The sequence below is a fragment of the Pimephales promelas genome, chromosome 21 (genome assembly GCF_988280905.1).
Source record: "Pimephales promelas chromosome 21, fPimPro1.hap1.1, whole genome shotgun sequence".
Classification (NCBI taxonomy): domain Eukaryota; kingdom Metazoa; phylum Chordata; class Actinopteri; order Cypriniformes; family Leuciscidae; genus Pimephales; species Pimephales promelas.
In genome coordinates this window covers 3,194,691-3,213,482 of record NC_142789.1, presented here as the reverse complement: position 1 = coordinate 3,213,482, position 18,792 = coordinate 3,194,691, and the positions used below count along the sequence as shown (strand labels likewise).

At 36.3% G+C, this 18,792-nt stretch overlaps 4 protein-coding genes across 9 annotated transcripts in view; 2 read left to right on the top strand and 2 right to left on the bottom strand.

Annotated features, from left to right (window-relative positions):
- Positions 1 to 18,792, bottom strand: part of znf740a (zinc finger protein 740a) — a 380,822-nt gene that overhangs the window by 264,224 nt on the left and 97,806 nt on the right. The window lies entirely within an intron of this gene.
- calcoco1b (calcium binding and coiled-coil domain 1b) overlaps positions 1 to 18,792 on the bottom strand; it is a 41,827-nt gene that overhangs the window by 20,000 nt on the left and 3,035 nt on the right. The window lies entirely within an intron of this gene.
- hoxc13b (homeobox C13b) lies at positions 4,687 to 7,529 on the top strand. Its single transcript, XM_039663370.2, has 2 exons — positions 4,687 to 5,224; positions 7,270 to 7,529. Exons 1-2 carry the CDS (start codon positions 4,702 to 4,704, stop codon positions 7,527 to 7,529), a joined length of 783 nt encoding a protein of 260 aa, XP_039519304.2. The 5' UTR covers positions 4,687 to 4,701.
- On the top strand, positions 13,495 to 14,721 carry hoxc12b (homeobox C12b). Its single transcript, XM_089125134.1, is given in 4 exon segments — positions 13,495 to 13,546; positions 13,549 to 13,674; positions 13,677 to 14,024; positions 14,483 to 14,721. Coding segments are annotated over 4 exon segments (765 nt in total).

The window sequence follows — 18,792 nt, the reverse complement described above, 5'->3', positions numbered from 1 at the left end:
TTAATCTCCTCGACGAGACTGTGTTGCCTCGACAGCCATAGCCACTTGTTAGCAACGGCCTAGCAAGCAATAGCCGTCATTTTTCCGTCTAGACTCGAAGTCCGGTTATGAGTAGCCCACTTCTAGCCAAAATAACCTTGAATTTGGTTACATGTCATTTTTGCCAAAATAACTTGCGAGATCTCACGACCAATTCGTACAAATTTGACGCATGATTAAAAAGTGTCTAATTCGTACTAATTCGTACGACCTCACTCGTACTAATTTGTACGATTTGTCTAAACCCACGTGATGGTTAGGTTTAGGGGCGGGGTAAGGGGTAGGTCATTCGTACGAATTCATACGAATTGGCCAATTCGTAAAATATGTACGATTACGATTTAGCAAAATCGTATTAATACGTACGAGTGAGGTCGTATGAATTGTTACGAACTAGCCACTTTTTAATCATTCGTCGAATTCGTACGACTTGGTCGTGAGATAGTGTTGGATATATGATATTCTTGCAAGCAAGTAAAGAGTGATTGCAAGGTGTTTGGTTTAATTTCTTCACTCATTTCATTTATTTTTTTCATTTTCATTTATATTATTTGGCTGGATTAGACGTCTATTATCATCTTTAAAAGACACGTAACATTTAACGTAAAAGTCTTCAGCTTGTGTTCACCGCAGAATTTCAGCCATTTAACCATAATCCCATTCAAAATAGCATAAATGATACAAAATACATTTCTTATTTATCTTATCAGATGAGGATTCTTCAAACTGTAATAATAAAAGCAGTGCATTCTGAATGCTGAACAATGGAAGCTTTACAAACAATCCTGCAGCTTCATCGCAGAAATCAAGCGTTATATAAATGAAATTACCGATATAAGAAAATTCTGGCTTCCAAATAAAATCCCCGAATTGGTGCTGGTTGTTAACCCACTGCTTCAGAGGGCCACACAGTGAAACTATGCAGTGCCTATAGCCGATGTCCTCATCTAAACGACTTATAAATTGGACAAGTTTATATCTAAATTTATTATTCTGAGGTATGTTTATATTTCATTAACCTAATATTAAAAACTATGGAAATAGTCCTCACTAGAAAGTGAAACAACGTGCCAGTGTCACTAGCTGGAACAAGAAAATGGCGCTCAAAAATAATTATGCTCATAAGGCTTCATTACAATGTTATTTGAAACTGCCAGGGTTTGCTGGGGCATTGCACTGTATTTGAACAACAACTGTATAGTCCTAAGTGTTGCATATCATATTTAATGTTCTATATTTATCGAAGAGAATGTGTTCAGAGTCAGACGTGTAGAGTATCGTGGTATTTTAATTTGACTTCGGAGAAGAAACCGTATTCGTTTAGCTGATACACAACTGGGCGAAACATCATGTCTGTGAGATGTCCGTATAAATTTCTGAAGTACAAATACATTTTGAATTGAATGTGTAGCTCAGTGGAATATCCTCAAATAACAGATACTGCATGCTTAAAATTCTGTATTCAGTTTATCCTCGTGGCTTTTAAAATACATTTTATAATGTGTGTAGTTTTTCCAGTGCAAACTATAGTGTTGGCTCATTTCTGGCCAGCTATTGGCAACGGATTTTATATTAATGTTATTATTAAATGAATTATTTTAGCCATGAATGCAATTTGCAAATATTAATCATTGCAGACCACCCAGGCAAAGTTGTGTCCTGAAACGTATACGACTTGTTATTAAGTCAGCCTTCTTTACGGTGCCATCCGCTGAAGAGCCAAGTGTAAAAAGAGCTTGACGACCATTGGTCTGGTGTCTGGACAGAGATTCCTTAACTTGAACTTGGACTTCTGCAGATATGGTGGTTTGAGCAAAGGCTGAAGAGCTGTTTTAGCTATTTAGTTTATCCCAATTTAAAGACTGGTCGTGATTATATAGTTCGGCTATAATTAAGTGGCTAATATAAGTAATATACATTTTCGATGTACAGATTTTTAGGGTAGATGACAGAAACTCACAAATGATAGTGGAAAACATAGACTTTTCCAGTTGGCCTCATAGGATTTTAAACGGAGCAAGAATGCTTGCAGTTGAATTTAAATATAAAAGATGGGCCTATGCGTATAGGCTACTTATTTGTCTGTCATTTGCATCAACATTTTCTGAACAGGCTGATCGCTGGTAAGATGGTCAAAACATATAAATAGGTCTAAAGACTTTGTATAATTACCTTATAATGAGGTATGCGTCTCATCCACAAAAGAACAATTACGATTAAGTAGGCTACCTTTAAAAACAGAATTTTCTAAAGGCATATTTGTAAGTTTCCGTTTTCTTGTTTAGCCGACTGTAGCCCAAGTAGGCCTATCAATCACAAGTTTAGCCGTATTATGTTTTTGCATGATTCATTATATATTTATGTATTACTAATAATATTAGATTATATTTGAAAGATCTCACGTCTAGCTAAAATATTTCAATTTAAGCGAGAATTCGCAAAATTAATTTGCGATGAAAAAGCCTCACAACAATACGTTTCTGCAGCGAATTCGTATGATTATATCAGCCTGTTCTCACGTAAATACGTCTCTAGCACTCTATGCCCCCAATGATGGTTGTGAGGTGAAATCAGGGATGCTGGTTCATGCTTAGTTTAATTTCATTGAATTATATTTTCGATTGTATTACGATTACACATTTTCTTATGCATCACACACGAATTCGTAATTGCGACTTCGACCTTGTCGTGAGGGTTATCGGGTTGTCATTTGTCATTGACTTTTTTTTGTCAATAATAATAATAGGGTAGGCTATACTTGATATATTTCTTCATATTTTTTTGTGATGGCCTATTTCTTGTTAAATTCTTGTTAAAAATTATTAAATTGCCGCAAAATCATTTTAACATGTCACGCCGAATGATGAGAAATTTGTATAAAGCAAATATTTGTATTTGAAATGTTTATATGAACAATATATTTTAGCATTTTAAGTTAATTGGATCATTTCTACATATTTTAAAATGCATTTTATATCGGCTAACTTTGCATTCGTTGATGCATTATAAGCAAACAATAATTCATAAATTAACATTGACCTATGTTGATACATTTTGTTATTGATATAATGCTATATAACTTTCAATGTAAAATGTAACCATTTGGACACTTTTAACATGGCAAATTCTGAAGGAATTCAGAGGCATGTTGAGGAAAGCTTACTTCAAAGTCTAAATATATTTTAAGCAATTTATTTTAAGTTTCAATCGGAGGTTCCTCTGGTAGATTTTGTGAAGATTATAGTGTAAAGATAAACAATATACCAGTGAGAACAATAGTCTTGTGCACGTGAACTCGACAATGTAAGTGTGAAGTTCGTTCTTTCTGTCTAGACGTCTTACGACACTCTTTGTCTGTTTCCACCTTGACCTTGGGTTTTCTTGCAGCTGGTGGCATTTGGACGATTACCATTATTTAGGCTACTTGCGCTACCACTGTAAACTGGGCTCTGGATCGAACTGTAGGCCTAACTCGGTAGGCTATTTAAAGTTCCGTGCAATTAACATGCACAACTAAAATGTGAAGTCCTAGGAAATTAATGTTGTTTTTTGTAAACTTTAAATTAGGCCTATGTTACCGATTACCTCCTTTTTTAATTTATTATGACTATTACTATTTTGCAATATTTCTGGTCAGTTATTAGGGGTTAAGGTGTTTGCATATTTTTTTATTTTGAATATGCAAATTCTAAATAAATATTGTGAATTTGCATGCGCTTTACTTGATCTAACCCTTAAATGACCCTACAGTTGTCCTACCAGTATTTTGGAATTATGCCTAGTGAAACCAATTTATTTAGATGTTACACTGAAAGCGAAAGAGGCTGGGTTATGGAGTTCTAAACTCAGAGAACTATTCTTACTTCCACGTAGGCCTATACATTCTTTGTTATTTTATTACTTTTATCCCCGTTGATAAAAGTAATAAAAAAAACACACTGAGACACTTTATCAAATCCCGCCCAGACAATCGCATTAGCGTGTTTTTGTAACTTTTGTAGCGTGTAACGGATAAGTGTTTATGTAAAACAATGTCTAACACTCGTCGGACTATAAGGAATCTTGAGCTACATAACTATAATGGATTATGTGTTTTTTCCCCATGTAAAACGTTTAACGAAACTTTTTCAATCCAAATTAGCTACTTGTTTGCTAGACAGTGTTATAAAACAAGAAAAAAAATAACATATTTGCAGTAAAATATTTGCATTCCGTGTCTGCAAAACACTTTAGACTTAATTTGAATGATGTATCATAATGTCACAATGCATAACCTTTCCAATAACGATTCTCGAATAGCCTATGTATTTGTCCTTGCAATAATTCTGAAAAAATAAACCTTTTTGCTTGATCTATAGGCTAGGTCTATTTACAAGCCATCCACCAAGTTTCTCATTTATGATGACTGTTTTCGTCAGTGATATTAAGAGAGAAATGCATCTGCTTCTCCTCTAAGAAATCCGCTTCATCTTGACAGCATGTGTCAGTCATCAGGGTTTAACAATGCGCATGCGTGCACCGAGAAAATGAGATTGGAAGTGAGGTGTCAGTCTAGTTTTAAAAAGCAACCCATGATGATTTTTGCTGATTCTGCGTGGACGCTGGGCGGACACATTGTTTTACGTGTAATGAAAAAAAAAACTCGGATGAACAAACAAAAGCATGGAGGGATTGAGCGGGAGCTGTCCTGCCTCTCACTGCAGTGATTTTATCCCGCACCCTGCACTGGGACGCCTCTCTGGGAACCACCGGACAGTGTACTCGGATATCCCTGCGCCACAGACCTCATCGGGCTCATCCCTGAGCTATGGATACCCATTCGGAAGTCCATATTATGGATGTCGACTCCCATACTCTCACAACGTAAACCTGCAACAGAATCCATGTTCCTTCCACCCTGGAGAAAAATACGTGGAACCAAGCAGTGTGAAACCATCTGAAGAGCTTACCAATAGATCCAAAGAATACGCTGTTTACCCAAGCTTTGCCAGCTCTTATAAGTCTGTACCCGGGTATTTGGACGTCCCGGTGATCCCAGGAATCAGCGCGTGCCCAGAGTCCCGGCATGAAACTTTATTCCCGGACAGTTATCAGCACTGGGCACTGTCGAACGGCTGGGATGAGCAACTATATTGTTCTAAGGAACAAACACATTTTAACTACCTATGGAATTCCCAGTTTTCTGGTAAAATGAAATATTTGCAAATATATGATAAAGCTTGGAATTGGTATTCATGTTTGAAACGCTTGTGTTATACACTAATTTATACTTTCCCTATTGGAGTTTAATAAGAGGAAAGTAGGAGCTGTGAAAAAAAAATAAAACTTCAAAAATATGAGGAAATTTACTTTATCGTCACCCAATCTTAAATATAATTTATATAGCTTATGTTCTTGTAGGGCTCCTTGTTTTCATACACTATATAGTGATTTTCCGTAGTTATAGATTATTGATCGATATTTTGATTGGCAGGTGTCAGTTTAACTTTAAACTGTTGCGGATGTAAACTTAAGTTGAAATATTACCTTTTTATTTATTACTTAAATAGCCCAATAGCTCTTGTCCTCTTGTAGGCTATACGATTTCTCTTGTCTTCTTAATATTGCAAGTGACCAATCAGGACTCTATAATTTCCCGCTCACCAGTGTTGGGTGTCACTACTAAGTAATTAGTTACTGTAATTTAATTACTTTTCCCTTGAAAATGTAAAGTAAGGGATTACTCTTAATTTATCTGTAATTTAATTACAGTTACTTCTGATGTAATTGAGGTAAATACTGTGTATAGCTCAATCCGATCTCGCAGCGATTCGTATGCATTTTATTTTATGAGTTGTCTAAATATTACGACCGCACTCGTACAAATTCGTATGAATTATTGTAAAATATGTATGAAAAAAGTGTGAAATGTCATGAGATTAGACATAAAACAATAGTGGGTTTAACATCAAAATGTATTGTCTGATGCTAAAAAGTATGTTTTTATAATGTACCCTTCTCCTCCTTGGTCAGTTTAAGGATAATTCATGCAATTTTATAGAATTTATTTGAAAGAATTAAAACAGATTCATGTCTATCCTTGTATTATTCAGCTGGTTGAGATTGATATGGGATTTTGAAAGTAATTAGTAATTTTAAGTAATTAAATACTTTTTAGAGAGAGTAATTATTACAGTAATTTAATTACACTGTTGAAGAGGTAATTAGTAACTGGTAATTAATTACTTTTTTAGAGTAACTTACCCAACACTGCCGCTCACCCAATTGCAGTTAAAAAAAAAAAAAAAAAAAAAAAAAAGAAACCTCATTGATTGGTTTTGGTCGTGTTAATGTTAAAGTAAAACAAATTTGTCTGCAAATTTAGGCTATATTTGGACAAGTGACCATTTTAAATATCTCGTCTGTCTATTCTGCCTTGACAAACAACTAGTTTATGCCACAAACAGATTGTCCGATTGACTAAATCATATTTGTGATCATAACTAAATTGTTTCTCTTCTTGTTTTCTTGTTTGTTTGATTGTTTGTTTGTTTTTGTTGTTGGGTTTTTGTTGTTGTTTTTTTCTTCAGAGTAATGTAATTCTATAATCTACCAAGCTCATTAAATTAAGTTTAGGGCGAATATGAAGCGAAGGTACAAATGTAGTTTCAGCGTGCTTTGGGTGGGACTTAATGTGGAGAATAAAAATATTGAATTTATGTTCGCTTTAAAATGGTAAAGGGGGTTTAATGTTCAGTAATAATTTTGCAATTGTTTAAAACCACTGTGTTGAGAAGAGTGGAGCTTTTGCTTATGAGGACCAAGATGTGCTGATTTACTTAAATAACATTTAATTGAAAAATTAACGACTAACGATTATTCTTTATGGTCTTTCGGGTTTCACCAATAGGCTTTCTCAGCCTATTGGCCTAAGTGAGTGATGGAGTTCTCACTTGTGTTTGTATCAGCTCAAATGTAAACATTTCCAAATCATTTGAAAATGTTAATTTATAACAAACAATTTTCTTATTCCAATATTCCAATCTATAATAAAATTAGATGACAACAAATAATCTCATATGGGCCTTGCAACACCCACGGCATCAAATCTTTAAACTCTTGGTCAGAATTTTGATCAGTTTCATTCACCTATCATTTTACCTGCTATGTCAGAAGAAGGCATTAATAGAGATTGTATACTTGCAAGTGATTTCTAAGATTTTCTTCCCGCTTTAAACTATTTGTTTGCAGATGTTATGCCGCACCAGACCGAGATGAACGGGTATCGTCGCGGCCGTAAGAAGAGGGTTCCGTACACTAAGATTCAGTTAAAGGAGCTGGAGAAAGAGTATGAAGCCAGCAAGTTTATCACTAAAGACAAGAGAAGGAGGATCTGCGCCACTACCGATCTCTCTGAACGCCAGGTGACCATCTGGTTCCAGAACCGCCGGGTTAAGGAGAAGAAGTTCGTGTGTAAACCAACGCCAAGCAAAGTCATCCATGCTATGTGATTATCGTCGAGTTGTTTGCGCCAAAAAAAATTCTTCATTCAAGTAGAAGAAAAACTTACGGATCAGCCATATGAACACTTCTCTAATGAAACATGGCCTACTTTACAGTTTCAGTAGCCTTACAATGCAGTAATAGATATATTTCCATAGAGGAGTTACAACATTCACATTTTAAAGAATGAGTTACGTTTACGTATTCTGGAATGCTTAAGCTGATGATTGTTCATTTTTACTGAAGAATTACCCCAAAATACAGATGTCAATCAGCCCATCAGATTCGTTGGTTTTCCGTTTGATATTATAGCCTAAACACTGCTGCTGTTACTGCTCAAATTAGCCGTCTATGGTGTGACAGATTTTAAATCATGCCATTGCCTACTGGTATTTCTTGCCTCGTTTGTGTAGGCCTATATTTGTTCTATCACAGAAGGTTGTTACAAAAACAACTGGAATGTTAATTGTTAATATGTGTTGGTCTAGCAAAATCATCAAAAGTCCATCACAACGTATGATGTCATCCATCCATGAATGTTTTATTGTCGGCTTTGCAGAAATGTTTTCTTCCTATCGTTTTTGTTCCATTTAATAGCATGCAAGGTTCTTGTGTCTTATAGAAACTTATAAAATCGATGTTAATGCGTTTACATAAATGCTTTGTTGATAGTGATGTACTGAACGGCAAAAGAAATCCTTCTATTTGATAGGGTAGTCTATATTCTCCTTTCAACGCTTTTATTCCGCAATATTTTAATGCAATTTGGAGAGTGAAGCTCATAGAACTTTATTAGTGGTCAACGGAACACACAAAAACACATACTGCATGTAAGTGAAAATAATGTGCAGAAAATAATTTGACAAAGCTGGAATTATTTATGTGTACAATTTTTGCACACGTCAATTTCCAGATGTTTGTCAACGTATGCTGACTGACTGAGATGTAACAAACCTTAGTAAGTTATGAAATGGCAGGCCATGGATGCATTTGACTGTCCATAACGAAAGCCTATGGAGAAACATATTTATTATCCACTTAGGCTATTGCTTAAATGTGATCATCTAACATACGTTCTGCTATATGTAAAATATTTTACTCTATTGTCATTGTACGTTTAAATTATGTCAACTTGTGTTTCTATACAGGTTTCATATCCATATTCGATCTCCAGTATTTTTTCAGTCTTTAATATGCGTGAGCGGTGTGTGTCCTGGTAAGCCATGGGTTCCCCCATGAATGATAACAATATCAAAAATGTGTGATGTGTGTCTGTTAAATCAAAACTAAGAAGGATTTTTACTTTAAAATAATGTTTCCAAAATTGTTTGAGTGGTTCATTAAGTCGTAACAGGGTGAAAGGCCCTTCTGGATCCGCTTTGCGGTCCTAAAGAGGGCCTAAAGTTCCTCCCCTTCCGGTCGACCACCATGGGACCTTATTTCGGAAAAATATTGTGTGGTAGTTAAGTGCGAGAGACAACAAATAATTTGATCTCGTTTGAATTGTGTCCTGACTTACACATATGATGTTTGTCACTTTAAAAGACACATTTTAAAGTAAAGAATGTCGCCATTTGATGCGAAACCTTTGAGGTAGTAGGCCTATACGACTGTAAAAATACGTAGAGACTACAAACCCCAAAAGCGCACATTTTTACACAATGAATAAAGCTAACTTTACTTACTTAACTTAACTTTTCACATAAAACTAAAAGTTACTCTTCTGTTTTATGACAAACTGCGACGTTTTTGACTTTCAGAATAATTGACAAACATAATATGTGTAATTCAGGGCACAGTTCAGACGGAATAAATTGACTACCACACATATTTTTTTCCGAAATAAGGTCCCGTGAGCCGGAAGCGGAGGGGCGGGACTTGGCTCTCTATATTTGCTACGTAAGATCGGGTCGCGTTTCTGTAGTTCTAATGAGACATAAGAAAACTAAAAATGTGATGTGCTTTATACATCAAGCATTACAAAAGTCATTATTTAGTTTTTCTTCGTTTCTGATGTCAATACATCATACTTTCATGAAATTATGCAAGCCAGTGCTGGATTACCAGCCATCGTGCGTGCGACAGTAGGCTGTATAGCCTATAGCAATGGACAATTCCGCTTCAAGTCTGGCCCGAACCCAGAGTACTCCCCCCTATGTAAGTGTTTAAGACTGAAAGTGTGGAGAAGGGGAGGTGTGGGATGCTGCTAGAATCCTATACAGCCCGTCCTCATCCTTTATCGTCACATAGAACGCTATATGACAAAACGGCGCTATACTACGCACATGGCACCCTTTATCGTTAATATTCACGCGACCCCAAATATTCACGCGAACCCAAGGCGTCATAAATCCGGGTGCCATGTGTTTTGTCCAGCCCATTCTCACCCATGTGTTGGTTTTGTCACGTAGCGTTCTATATGACGCTAAAGGATGAGAATGCCTTGATACAGTACCTCTTATCATTGATTGCTGAGTTCACTCCAATCCTGTTAATTAACTGAACGTGCTCCTCCTGAGCTCTGTTAATAAAACATAATTTAAAATTAATTAAATATATAAATATGTTGACAAATGTAACAAGAAACATGCTTCAACCCACCACAAATGCAGTTTGCGAATGTTCATTGGGACTATGGTAAAGGTTAAATCGGTGAATAATGTTGGTAATGATGGAAATTGTTTGTAATCATAATTGCCTAACGAAGCTTTGGAGAAACTCTATTAGATCATATCTGTAGCTCACTGAATTTTTCAGCTACACTGCTTTTACACAAAAAATATCCACATTTCTTTATAAAGGCAAAAATCTGCAAGAATATCAGAGCCCATGAGTTGATGTCAAATACATGGTGTGCCTCGGAACAGGGTGTAACACATTCAAGAGTAAGTTATGTAACAAATAAACAAAAGGAGCAAAAACAAATGCCTCATTATGCTTCAAAAATAACAATCACAACAACTCTTCTCTCCCTGTGACTGGCCATGACTCAATCACTGAGGTGTGTGTGTGTGTGTGTGTGTGTGTGTGTGTGTGTGTGTGTGTGTGTGTGTGTGTGTGTGTGTGTGTGTGTGTGTGTGTGTGTGTGTGTGTGTGTGTGTGTGTGTGTGTGTGTGTGTGTGTGTGTGTGTGTGTGTGTGTCTGTGTGTCTGTGTGTCTGTGTAAGAACAAACTCCCATGACAGTATTTATGCTTAATGTATATGCTTAAATATGCTTAACACTCAATGCCTCCTGAACATGTAGGTCTAACAAAGTTTGAGATTGTAAATTGAGTTAGTGTGTGTGTCTGTGTGAATATTCTCAATAAGAGTCAGGATAGTGACAAGTGAATGTTATTAACAAGTGAATGTTGCAGTGCAGGTTTGGTGGGACAGAGACTGCAGACGGCACATCTGACCCACGCTTACTTTTGCTTCGAGTGGCCAAAAGGCTCCATACAAACAGCAGAAACGAGTTGTCATTGTGTGAAGTCTAGAATCCTCATCGTAGGCTTTCAAAAACTGACTGACCTGCCCTTCAATGAAACCTTATCAGTTTATCTTTTTTAAACATTGGCAGACATGAATTGTCTTTTTTCATTGGTTAGGCATCCTGAACAAAAAGTATAAAAAAAAACCCAACTAATTGTTCTTATTGTATATGGGAATGGTTGTAATACTTTTTAAATATGTTTAAACATGACCCCTGTCAGCCAGTGTTTACCAACCCCTATTTCTGTTTGAAATTAGCAGATTAATATGCATCACATTTTGCTTGCGAAACAACAATTTATTCTAGTTAATAATTATTGGTTAATATTTTGGTGAATATATTGGTTAATACTTTTTTTAAACAAACCTAGTTTCTAAAATGAGATATGATCTCATCAGCATGTATACCACTTTAAACAAGCTAGCATGAATATATAGTCTGTGTGGTGGTTGACCAGACAACAAGTAGACCATTGTAGTCTATACAGAGGGTTAAGTGTGCCTTGAAACTGTAAAATGACAAAACAGTTTGGTCATATTAAAGCATTTCCAATGCATGTTTAATTTTAACATATTGTGAAGGGCCTATGCCAAGACTACAAGAAATCCTGCATGACAGTTATAAAATTATCCATCAACAGTAAAATGTGATTTCTGAATGTTTTTTTGTTGAATGATATGGGATTCTCTTCTGGATAATTGTCTCAGTGACTGTGTTTCTATTATGTATTATCCTTAATCATCCCCAATTCTAGTGTTGCAATTAATAAAGGCCTATGAGCTATTTTGAGTGACCATTTGCAAAGCACAATTTTAAAAGAAGACCTATAGTGTGGTCTATCACTGCCTCTAGTGGAGAGAAAGTGTATGTGTGCAGGTTAAGAGCGGGCGGGAAGAGCTATATTTGTGTGAGCATGACGACTAGCTACATCATCAGTAAAAGGCGCTTGTAACTCAGAATTTTAATTGACCAAAACACAAACAGATCTACTTTGTTACCTAATAGTTCTACTTTCTACTTTCCTGTCATTATGTGTTTAGGCCAATTCTCAACAGCATCATTATTTTATGCCCTTGTTTTGTTGATGTTGTCTCTCACACACACAAATATATTTTATTAATGTCTTAATGTCGATGATAATTTGGATGAAATATTTGTGAAAAGTAAAATCTATTGCATTTATTTATTTTTCTAGGCATAACTTTGCATTTGTTGTAATTAAAAATAAAGTTTAATCAGGTTAGATCGGCCTCAGTTTTAAGAATGGATGATCGTTTGCCTACATGTTTGTAAAATCAGGGTGAAGTCTGGTGTTAGAGAAGGTCAGGAATGCGACCTTAGTGTGATTCAAGTCCAGAATCTGAGACTGTTGTTTAAATGTGTCGCACACATGTACTAGACAGTGACCTTGAACCGAGAAAAGTCAGAAAAGTCTTGAATGTAGGCTAATTTTTTACAAATGTATTTGTGAGGGGGTGTAGTTAATGCAAATGTCCTAGGTTGTTATTAGTGTTTGGTGTTATGCATTAAGTTCTTTTCTCTTGAAAACGTAAAGAAAGGGATTTCACATTTTCTTTAGTCTGAAATTTAGGCTAATTAAATTTTATATAAAACAATAGTAAATGTAACATAAAAAATTTTACGTTTAATGATAAAATGTATGTTTTCATGTAACCTCTTCCATACTTCGGTCAGTTCAAGAATATTTTATGTAGTTTTCTATTATTTATTTATTTAAAAAAGAGCAGTTGTGTATACTTGTTTTGTTCAACTCTATAACGGATTCAGAGAGTTCAATACTTTTTAGAGAGAGAAATAAGTAGGCTACAGGAATATAATTACACTGTTGAATATGTAATTAGTAGCTATGGGATAAATTCATAACTTACCCAACTTTTTAATATACCATACTGTAAATATGAGGAAAGCATGTCTTTGACCATGGATTTGCTTTGTGTGTTTTAAGATAGATGCTTTAAAATTGTGAAACGTCAAAATAAAGCCGCGCAACATAACTTCATTTAACATTTCAAATAGGCTAATCCTGATGCTCGTCATTGCATGATGAGATGAGATTGTTTTGCTGACAAAATAATAAACAATAAAAAGTAGTAAAAAGTATTTTAAATCACAAATAATATTTATATGTAAAAACAATACATCCAAATATGTAAATAGTTTTAATCACGAAACGAATAGCCTATGAGCTATAGCCTACCGGGATATTTAGGCTAGGCTACTGAGTTATAAAGAGATATAGGCCTAAAGAAAAATCTCTTCTGGAAGTGCAGTAAAAGGCATTACAGTATAATAATAAAAAAAACTAATAAACCAAGTTAATACTTTGTCAGACACGAAACACAGTGGGTGGCTCCTTCTGCAACTCACTCGCGACCAGTGTCATGTGACCACTATAGGCTACAGCCAATAGAGTTAGCCTGGTTTCCCCATACGTTAATGTCTGATTTGCTATAAACTGTAAACTCTTAGTCCCGCCAAAATGGGCGAGCTCAATCTCCTTAACCCCGGGTTTGTTGGACAATTGGTTAACATTCAAGAGATGCATGTTATCTATCCGGTGTCCGTGTGTCGGATGAACCGCTAGGGATAGAAACCTCAAGAAGACACAATATCTGCTCTTTGTCTTGGAGCCCATCCGAACCATGTGGATACCCACAATCTTTTCCCTAAACTGCACATACACTCAATCATGCCACTTTCCTCGACAGGAAGAAGACAGATGCTGTTATCGTGAGAGTGCGTGCGCCACCAGCGGTGCTGGTGACAACAACAATACCAGTCTTGAACTGGACAACTCATCTGTGTCAGGACTGAATAATCTGAACGGAATGGACAACGGAGGAAGTTACTCCAAATATGACTATATAACAACCGAACATTTAACCCTAAATCCTCCATCGTGTCGCTCCTTTGAATCCGATTCTGGTTCTTCACACGAGGGGTCCAAGACCCCACCGGGCACCTCAAGTCCACTGACATCCCCTGACATCCACAATGCCACACACGGAGGTGAGTCTTTATAAAGTGTTGTGTTTAGATGAGAAGATGACCCAGCAAGCAATAGCAAAAGCAATCAGTTAACTAGACCCGATAGTCCGACTACGAGCTATGAGCAACTCACTTCTATAGCCAAAATAACCTTGAATGGTTGCATATCGTTTTTGACTAAATAACTTGTGAGATGTATGAGATTGTATGTAAGCAACATTACACGCTGTTTCGTTTCTTTGACGTGTTATCTAATTGATGACTCTAGTCTTGGGCTATTATAGCCTATATTAAATTTTCAAGTTTCGATGGCTATTACGTCTTTTAAACGCAAAATTGCTTGCTGTGGGGGACCTTGAAGAGAAATCATGCATGTTCTCTAAAAGGAGTTGGTCAATGTGCGCTTTCAAATAGGCTAAGTGCATGTCGTAGCTTGTGCGTTTGTCTTGCAAACATAAATCAATTTTTTTTTTTCTAAGGTGCTCTGGTTCCCAATTCACACACACACACCCGAAAGAAGCGTAAACCCTATTCAAAGCTTCAACTGAATGAATTAGAGGGTGAGTTTATCCTTAGTGAGTTCATCACTCGACAGCGGAGGAGGGAACTGTCGGACCTGCTCAATCTCACGGACCAACAGGTCAAAATCTGGTTCCAGAACCGTCGCATGAAGAAGAAAAGGCTCCTGACGCGGGAACAGGCACTGTCTTACTTTTAGAGCGAGGCGGATCCTGACTGAGATCTGAGATGATTCATAAAACATCGGAATGATGAGTATCAGTTCGCGGATTCCAAGCTAATTTTCATTGAAGCTTGACTGGACTTTACAACTGGATGCTCCCCCTAAACATAACAGTCATGTACAAATGCTTGTCAAATCTGCAGATTGCCGGGTAAAAGGACAAAGAGGCTTTATTAGCTTTTATTTTTTGTCTCTTTGTTGTAGCCCAGACCAATGTACAGCATGGATGGTGCCAGGCTTTAGAAAGTAGCCTATTGTTGTAATATTTTCATGTGATAAACGCTCGAACATCATTGCCGTCTTTTTGTCTTTTTCAGTGCGGTTAGTTTTGCTTTCCTCTAGGAACTCTGTGTTAATGCTATATTTGTTAAAAAGGAGTACATGATAGCAGTGTAGGCTATAATAATGGCGTTTTATAATCAGTGCAATGTCTTTCTGATGTTTTTGGCAAATGTCTGCCACATCAATAAGAATTAAATGATTGTATCAGTGTGGGACTAAGGATTCAAAATAATTTCCAATAAAATGTGATTACCTTACTGTTATCTGTTCTCTGTTATTGTCTATGCTGGCATAACGTTTCTTAACTGTATCTGACATAACTGTATCTCTAGCTATAGTTTTAGCACTAGCAGTCTAAATTATAGCCTAAAATGAATATTTGATCTTGCTTCAAGAGGCATAGTTTTCGTGAAATAGCCTAAATTTGCTAGTCAGAATTATTAACATTTGTTTTTTTACGTTTTTTAAAGTTTTTTCTTTTTTTAACACGCTTAAATTTAAACTTTCTCATCAAAATGTCTCCAACCCGTCATTTTTTAAAACGTACTCTAATGTCCTGTTATGAGGTTGTGTAAAAAAAAAAAAATGCTTTGATAGCCTTCTGCGTATAAGTGTAAAAAAATTTTACAAAAATTGGACGTCAGCATTGCATCATGTTAGCACTAATTTCTCTTTCAACACAACTTGTAATAAAGGTTTCGACTTCGAGACACTCGCGCTCTTTACAGCCTCTTACTGTGCTGGACTCGACCTTGAATGTGGCAGTGGGAGGAGTGACAGAAGAAGATGGAGTAAACATTCAGTCTTCCTCAACATTTCCATTTAGCTTTCTGATCCAAAAAGAAAAAAATACTGGCATACAAGGTTGTTTTTAACTGTATTAAATGTAACAGAAATCAGGAAACAACATTGTCACAGATATTGCGATAGCAACATAGAACAAAAAATAATAGCAAACATAGTAACAGAAAAAAAAACCGTAGGTCACAACCTTTTACATTACATGTGAATCTAAAGGCTACAGATTAAATGCATTTTAAAAAATCCATTTAACATTGAAAAACAAGACTCATTTTTTATATACAATTTTGGCAGAAATATAATCTAGTATGCGTCTCTATAGCACACATTATGTATTATCGTGCAATTTATACGAGAAAATTAGTTTTTTCGTGCTTATGATACGCAGTTTTCGCGTGCATTTGATACGCCAACCCGATCTCACGACCAAATCGTACAAAATCGACGCATGATTAAAAAGTGTCTAATTCGTACTAATTCGTACGAGTGAGGTCGTACGAATTAGTACGAATTAGACACTTTTTAATCATGCGTCGAATTCGTACGAATTGGTCGTGAGATAGCGTAGCTACATACGCAGTTCATTTGCGTGTATGCACACCATTGCACAAATTCTACCCAAACGTATAATACAGACGCACTACTAAACCTACGATACCCTAACCGTATCCTATGCACGTAAAAACTAATTTTCGTGTAGGCTAGACCTATAAATTGCATGATAAACACACTGCGTGCTAGAGACGCGTTTAGTGACCTGTTAGAAGATTAAGTTGCTATTTTTCATTTAGCGTCCTAATCAATGACATTTATATGTTTGATCATCTTGAGGATTTTAAATTAAGGTTAATAAATAATTAAACGGTTTTAGAAAAGCATGCCCTTGGACATATAATAACATTCAACTCTAAAATCCCCACCACTGAAACCCTAAAGAACGATCAGTTGAGTTTAGACTCGGGTTTTCGATTTGTTTCGTCAGTGGAGAAAGAAGACGATATTAAAAAAAATCAACTTAATTTAGTGTGACAGGAAAACGGCTTTGGTTATATTGGAAGGAAGAAACTATTTTGCAGCGAGAACAGGGCATAAATATAGGCTACTAGGCCTATATGAAGTGATTCTAAATGCAACTTCAAACACCGGCACTCTTTCTCTGAATTTAAAACGGAAGAAGCGGAGGAAATTAAACATCATAAAAGGAGAAACTACGGGGTGCATGACTTACTGCAACCGAATCCTGTGGGAAGTAAATGCACGTGCGGCGTTCTTAGAACTCCATTTTAAACAGAAAGGAACCCAACGCACGTTTCATTTCCCGCCTAAATAATTATTTCATTCAAAAGTTCTCCAATTACACCCCAGCAGCCATACGTTGCTCACATCTCTGTTTCTGAAATGTATTATCACTGGTTAGGATCTTAACTTTTGTACCAAAGATTAACATTTTATTTACACGTCCCCTTAGGCCTGCAGTCACCAAAATAAATAAATCTCATATTCCATTGCTGAAGTCACTCCTACAATTTTATTAGCTTGCCATGTTTAAAATATTTCTATTCTAATTCTAACTCTCAACTAAATTCTATTGTGAGCACATCGGATCCTAGTTATGTTTCCCAATCCAGTCCCGAATGTAGAAATAGCAGGCTACACATTTTAAACGGCAGGGTTCAGAATAGTTCACTTACTTCTCAGGCAAAAATAGTAAGCGATGGTATTCCTGCTGTGTCCGATGATCTGTTCAGGTCTAGGTGGAGCTGAGAACTAAACAGGCACTATATACATAACCAACACCATTCTGAAGTTCTAACTTGCAGCCAAGTCTGTCTAAATGAATGCAAAATGTAATAGCCTATTACAGGCTTGTTATAATGTGATTTGTAATAAATTTGACCAGAAAGGGAGAATTTATTTAGTAAAATTGTCATCCCGATATAGGCCCAATATTGCATGCCAGTCTTGGCGCGTGTGTGTGTGCGCGCACGTGTGTGTTGCTGCTGCTCACTTACTCTTGACCTTATTATTTTTGTTATACACACGGCCCCAGATAATACTTGAAACTGTTCACAGTTCAAGCAAGCAAGATGAAAAGTTTGGCTAACATCTAATTAAAATCATGTGAGTCTATAGGGACAATAACATAATTCCCCACGCCTGCCATGTGTAGTGCTTGTTTTATGATAACATATCAGAGTTACCTCAATGAAACAGACAGCTTGCAAAGTTAGCTCTCACGGTTGTTTGTTAAATAGAAAATTACAGACTAGACCAATTCGTAAGCCTACGAGTGTGTCTGAGGTCTCTAAAACCAGTGGTGTGTGGTTTAGGGGCGAGGTAAGGTGTATAGGGCATTCGTACGAATTCATTCGAATTGGGAAACTATATGAACGATCAAGAAAACTTCAGTGAGGTCGTAAGAACTCGTAAGAATTAGCCACCTCGTAAAATACGTACGGATTGCCGTGAGATCGGGGTGGACTTTTACACCGGCCTTCTCATGCATGTTCCTGGCCCTGCACAGCACATTACATTATGCCTCTCATGAAGCTCAAATGAGCTCTGGATCAAGTGTGTTAGATAACGGCGACAGTGCAGTGGATTGAAAACCTAACCAACCCAAATACAATTAATAGTCCATTAGGCCTACGTTGATTTTCGGAGACAAAATATAGAACTATATTTTTGAAATTGTATTGTCATAGCCTACATCATCAAGGTTTGTATTCTACTTCATGATTTATGATTACAAAATTTGCTATATGGGCTATATCATCAATATCATCATCATCATTATGGAGATTTAACTCTTGTTATGAATAGAAAGACATAAAGACATAATTCTATTCATACACTCAAGGCACATAAATTATTAGTTTTTGAATACCAGTGAAAATTGTAACACTCTGGCCTGAAAATGTGAAGGCTATAGGCCTATGCCATAATATGGCATTACAATAAACT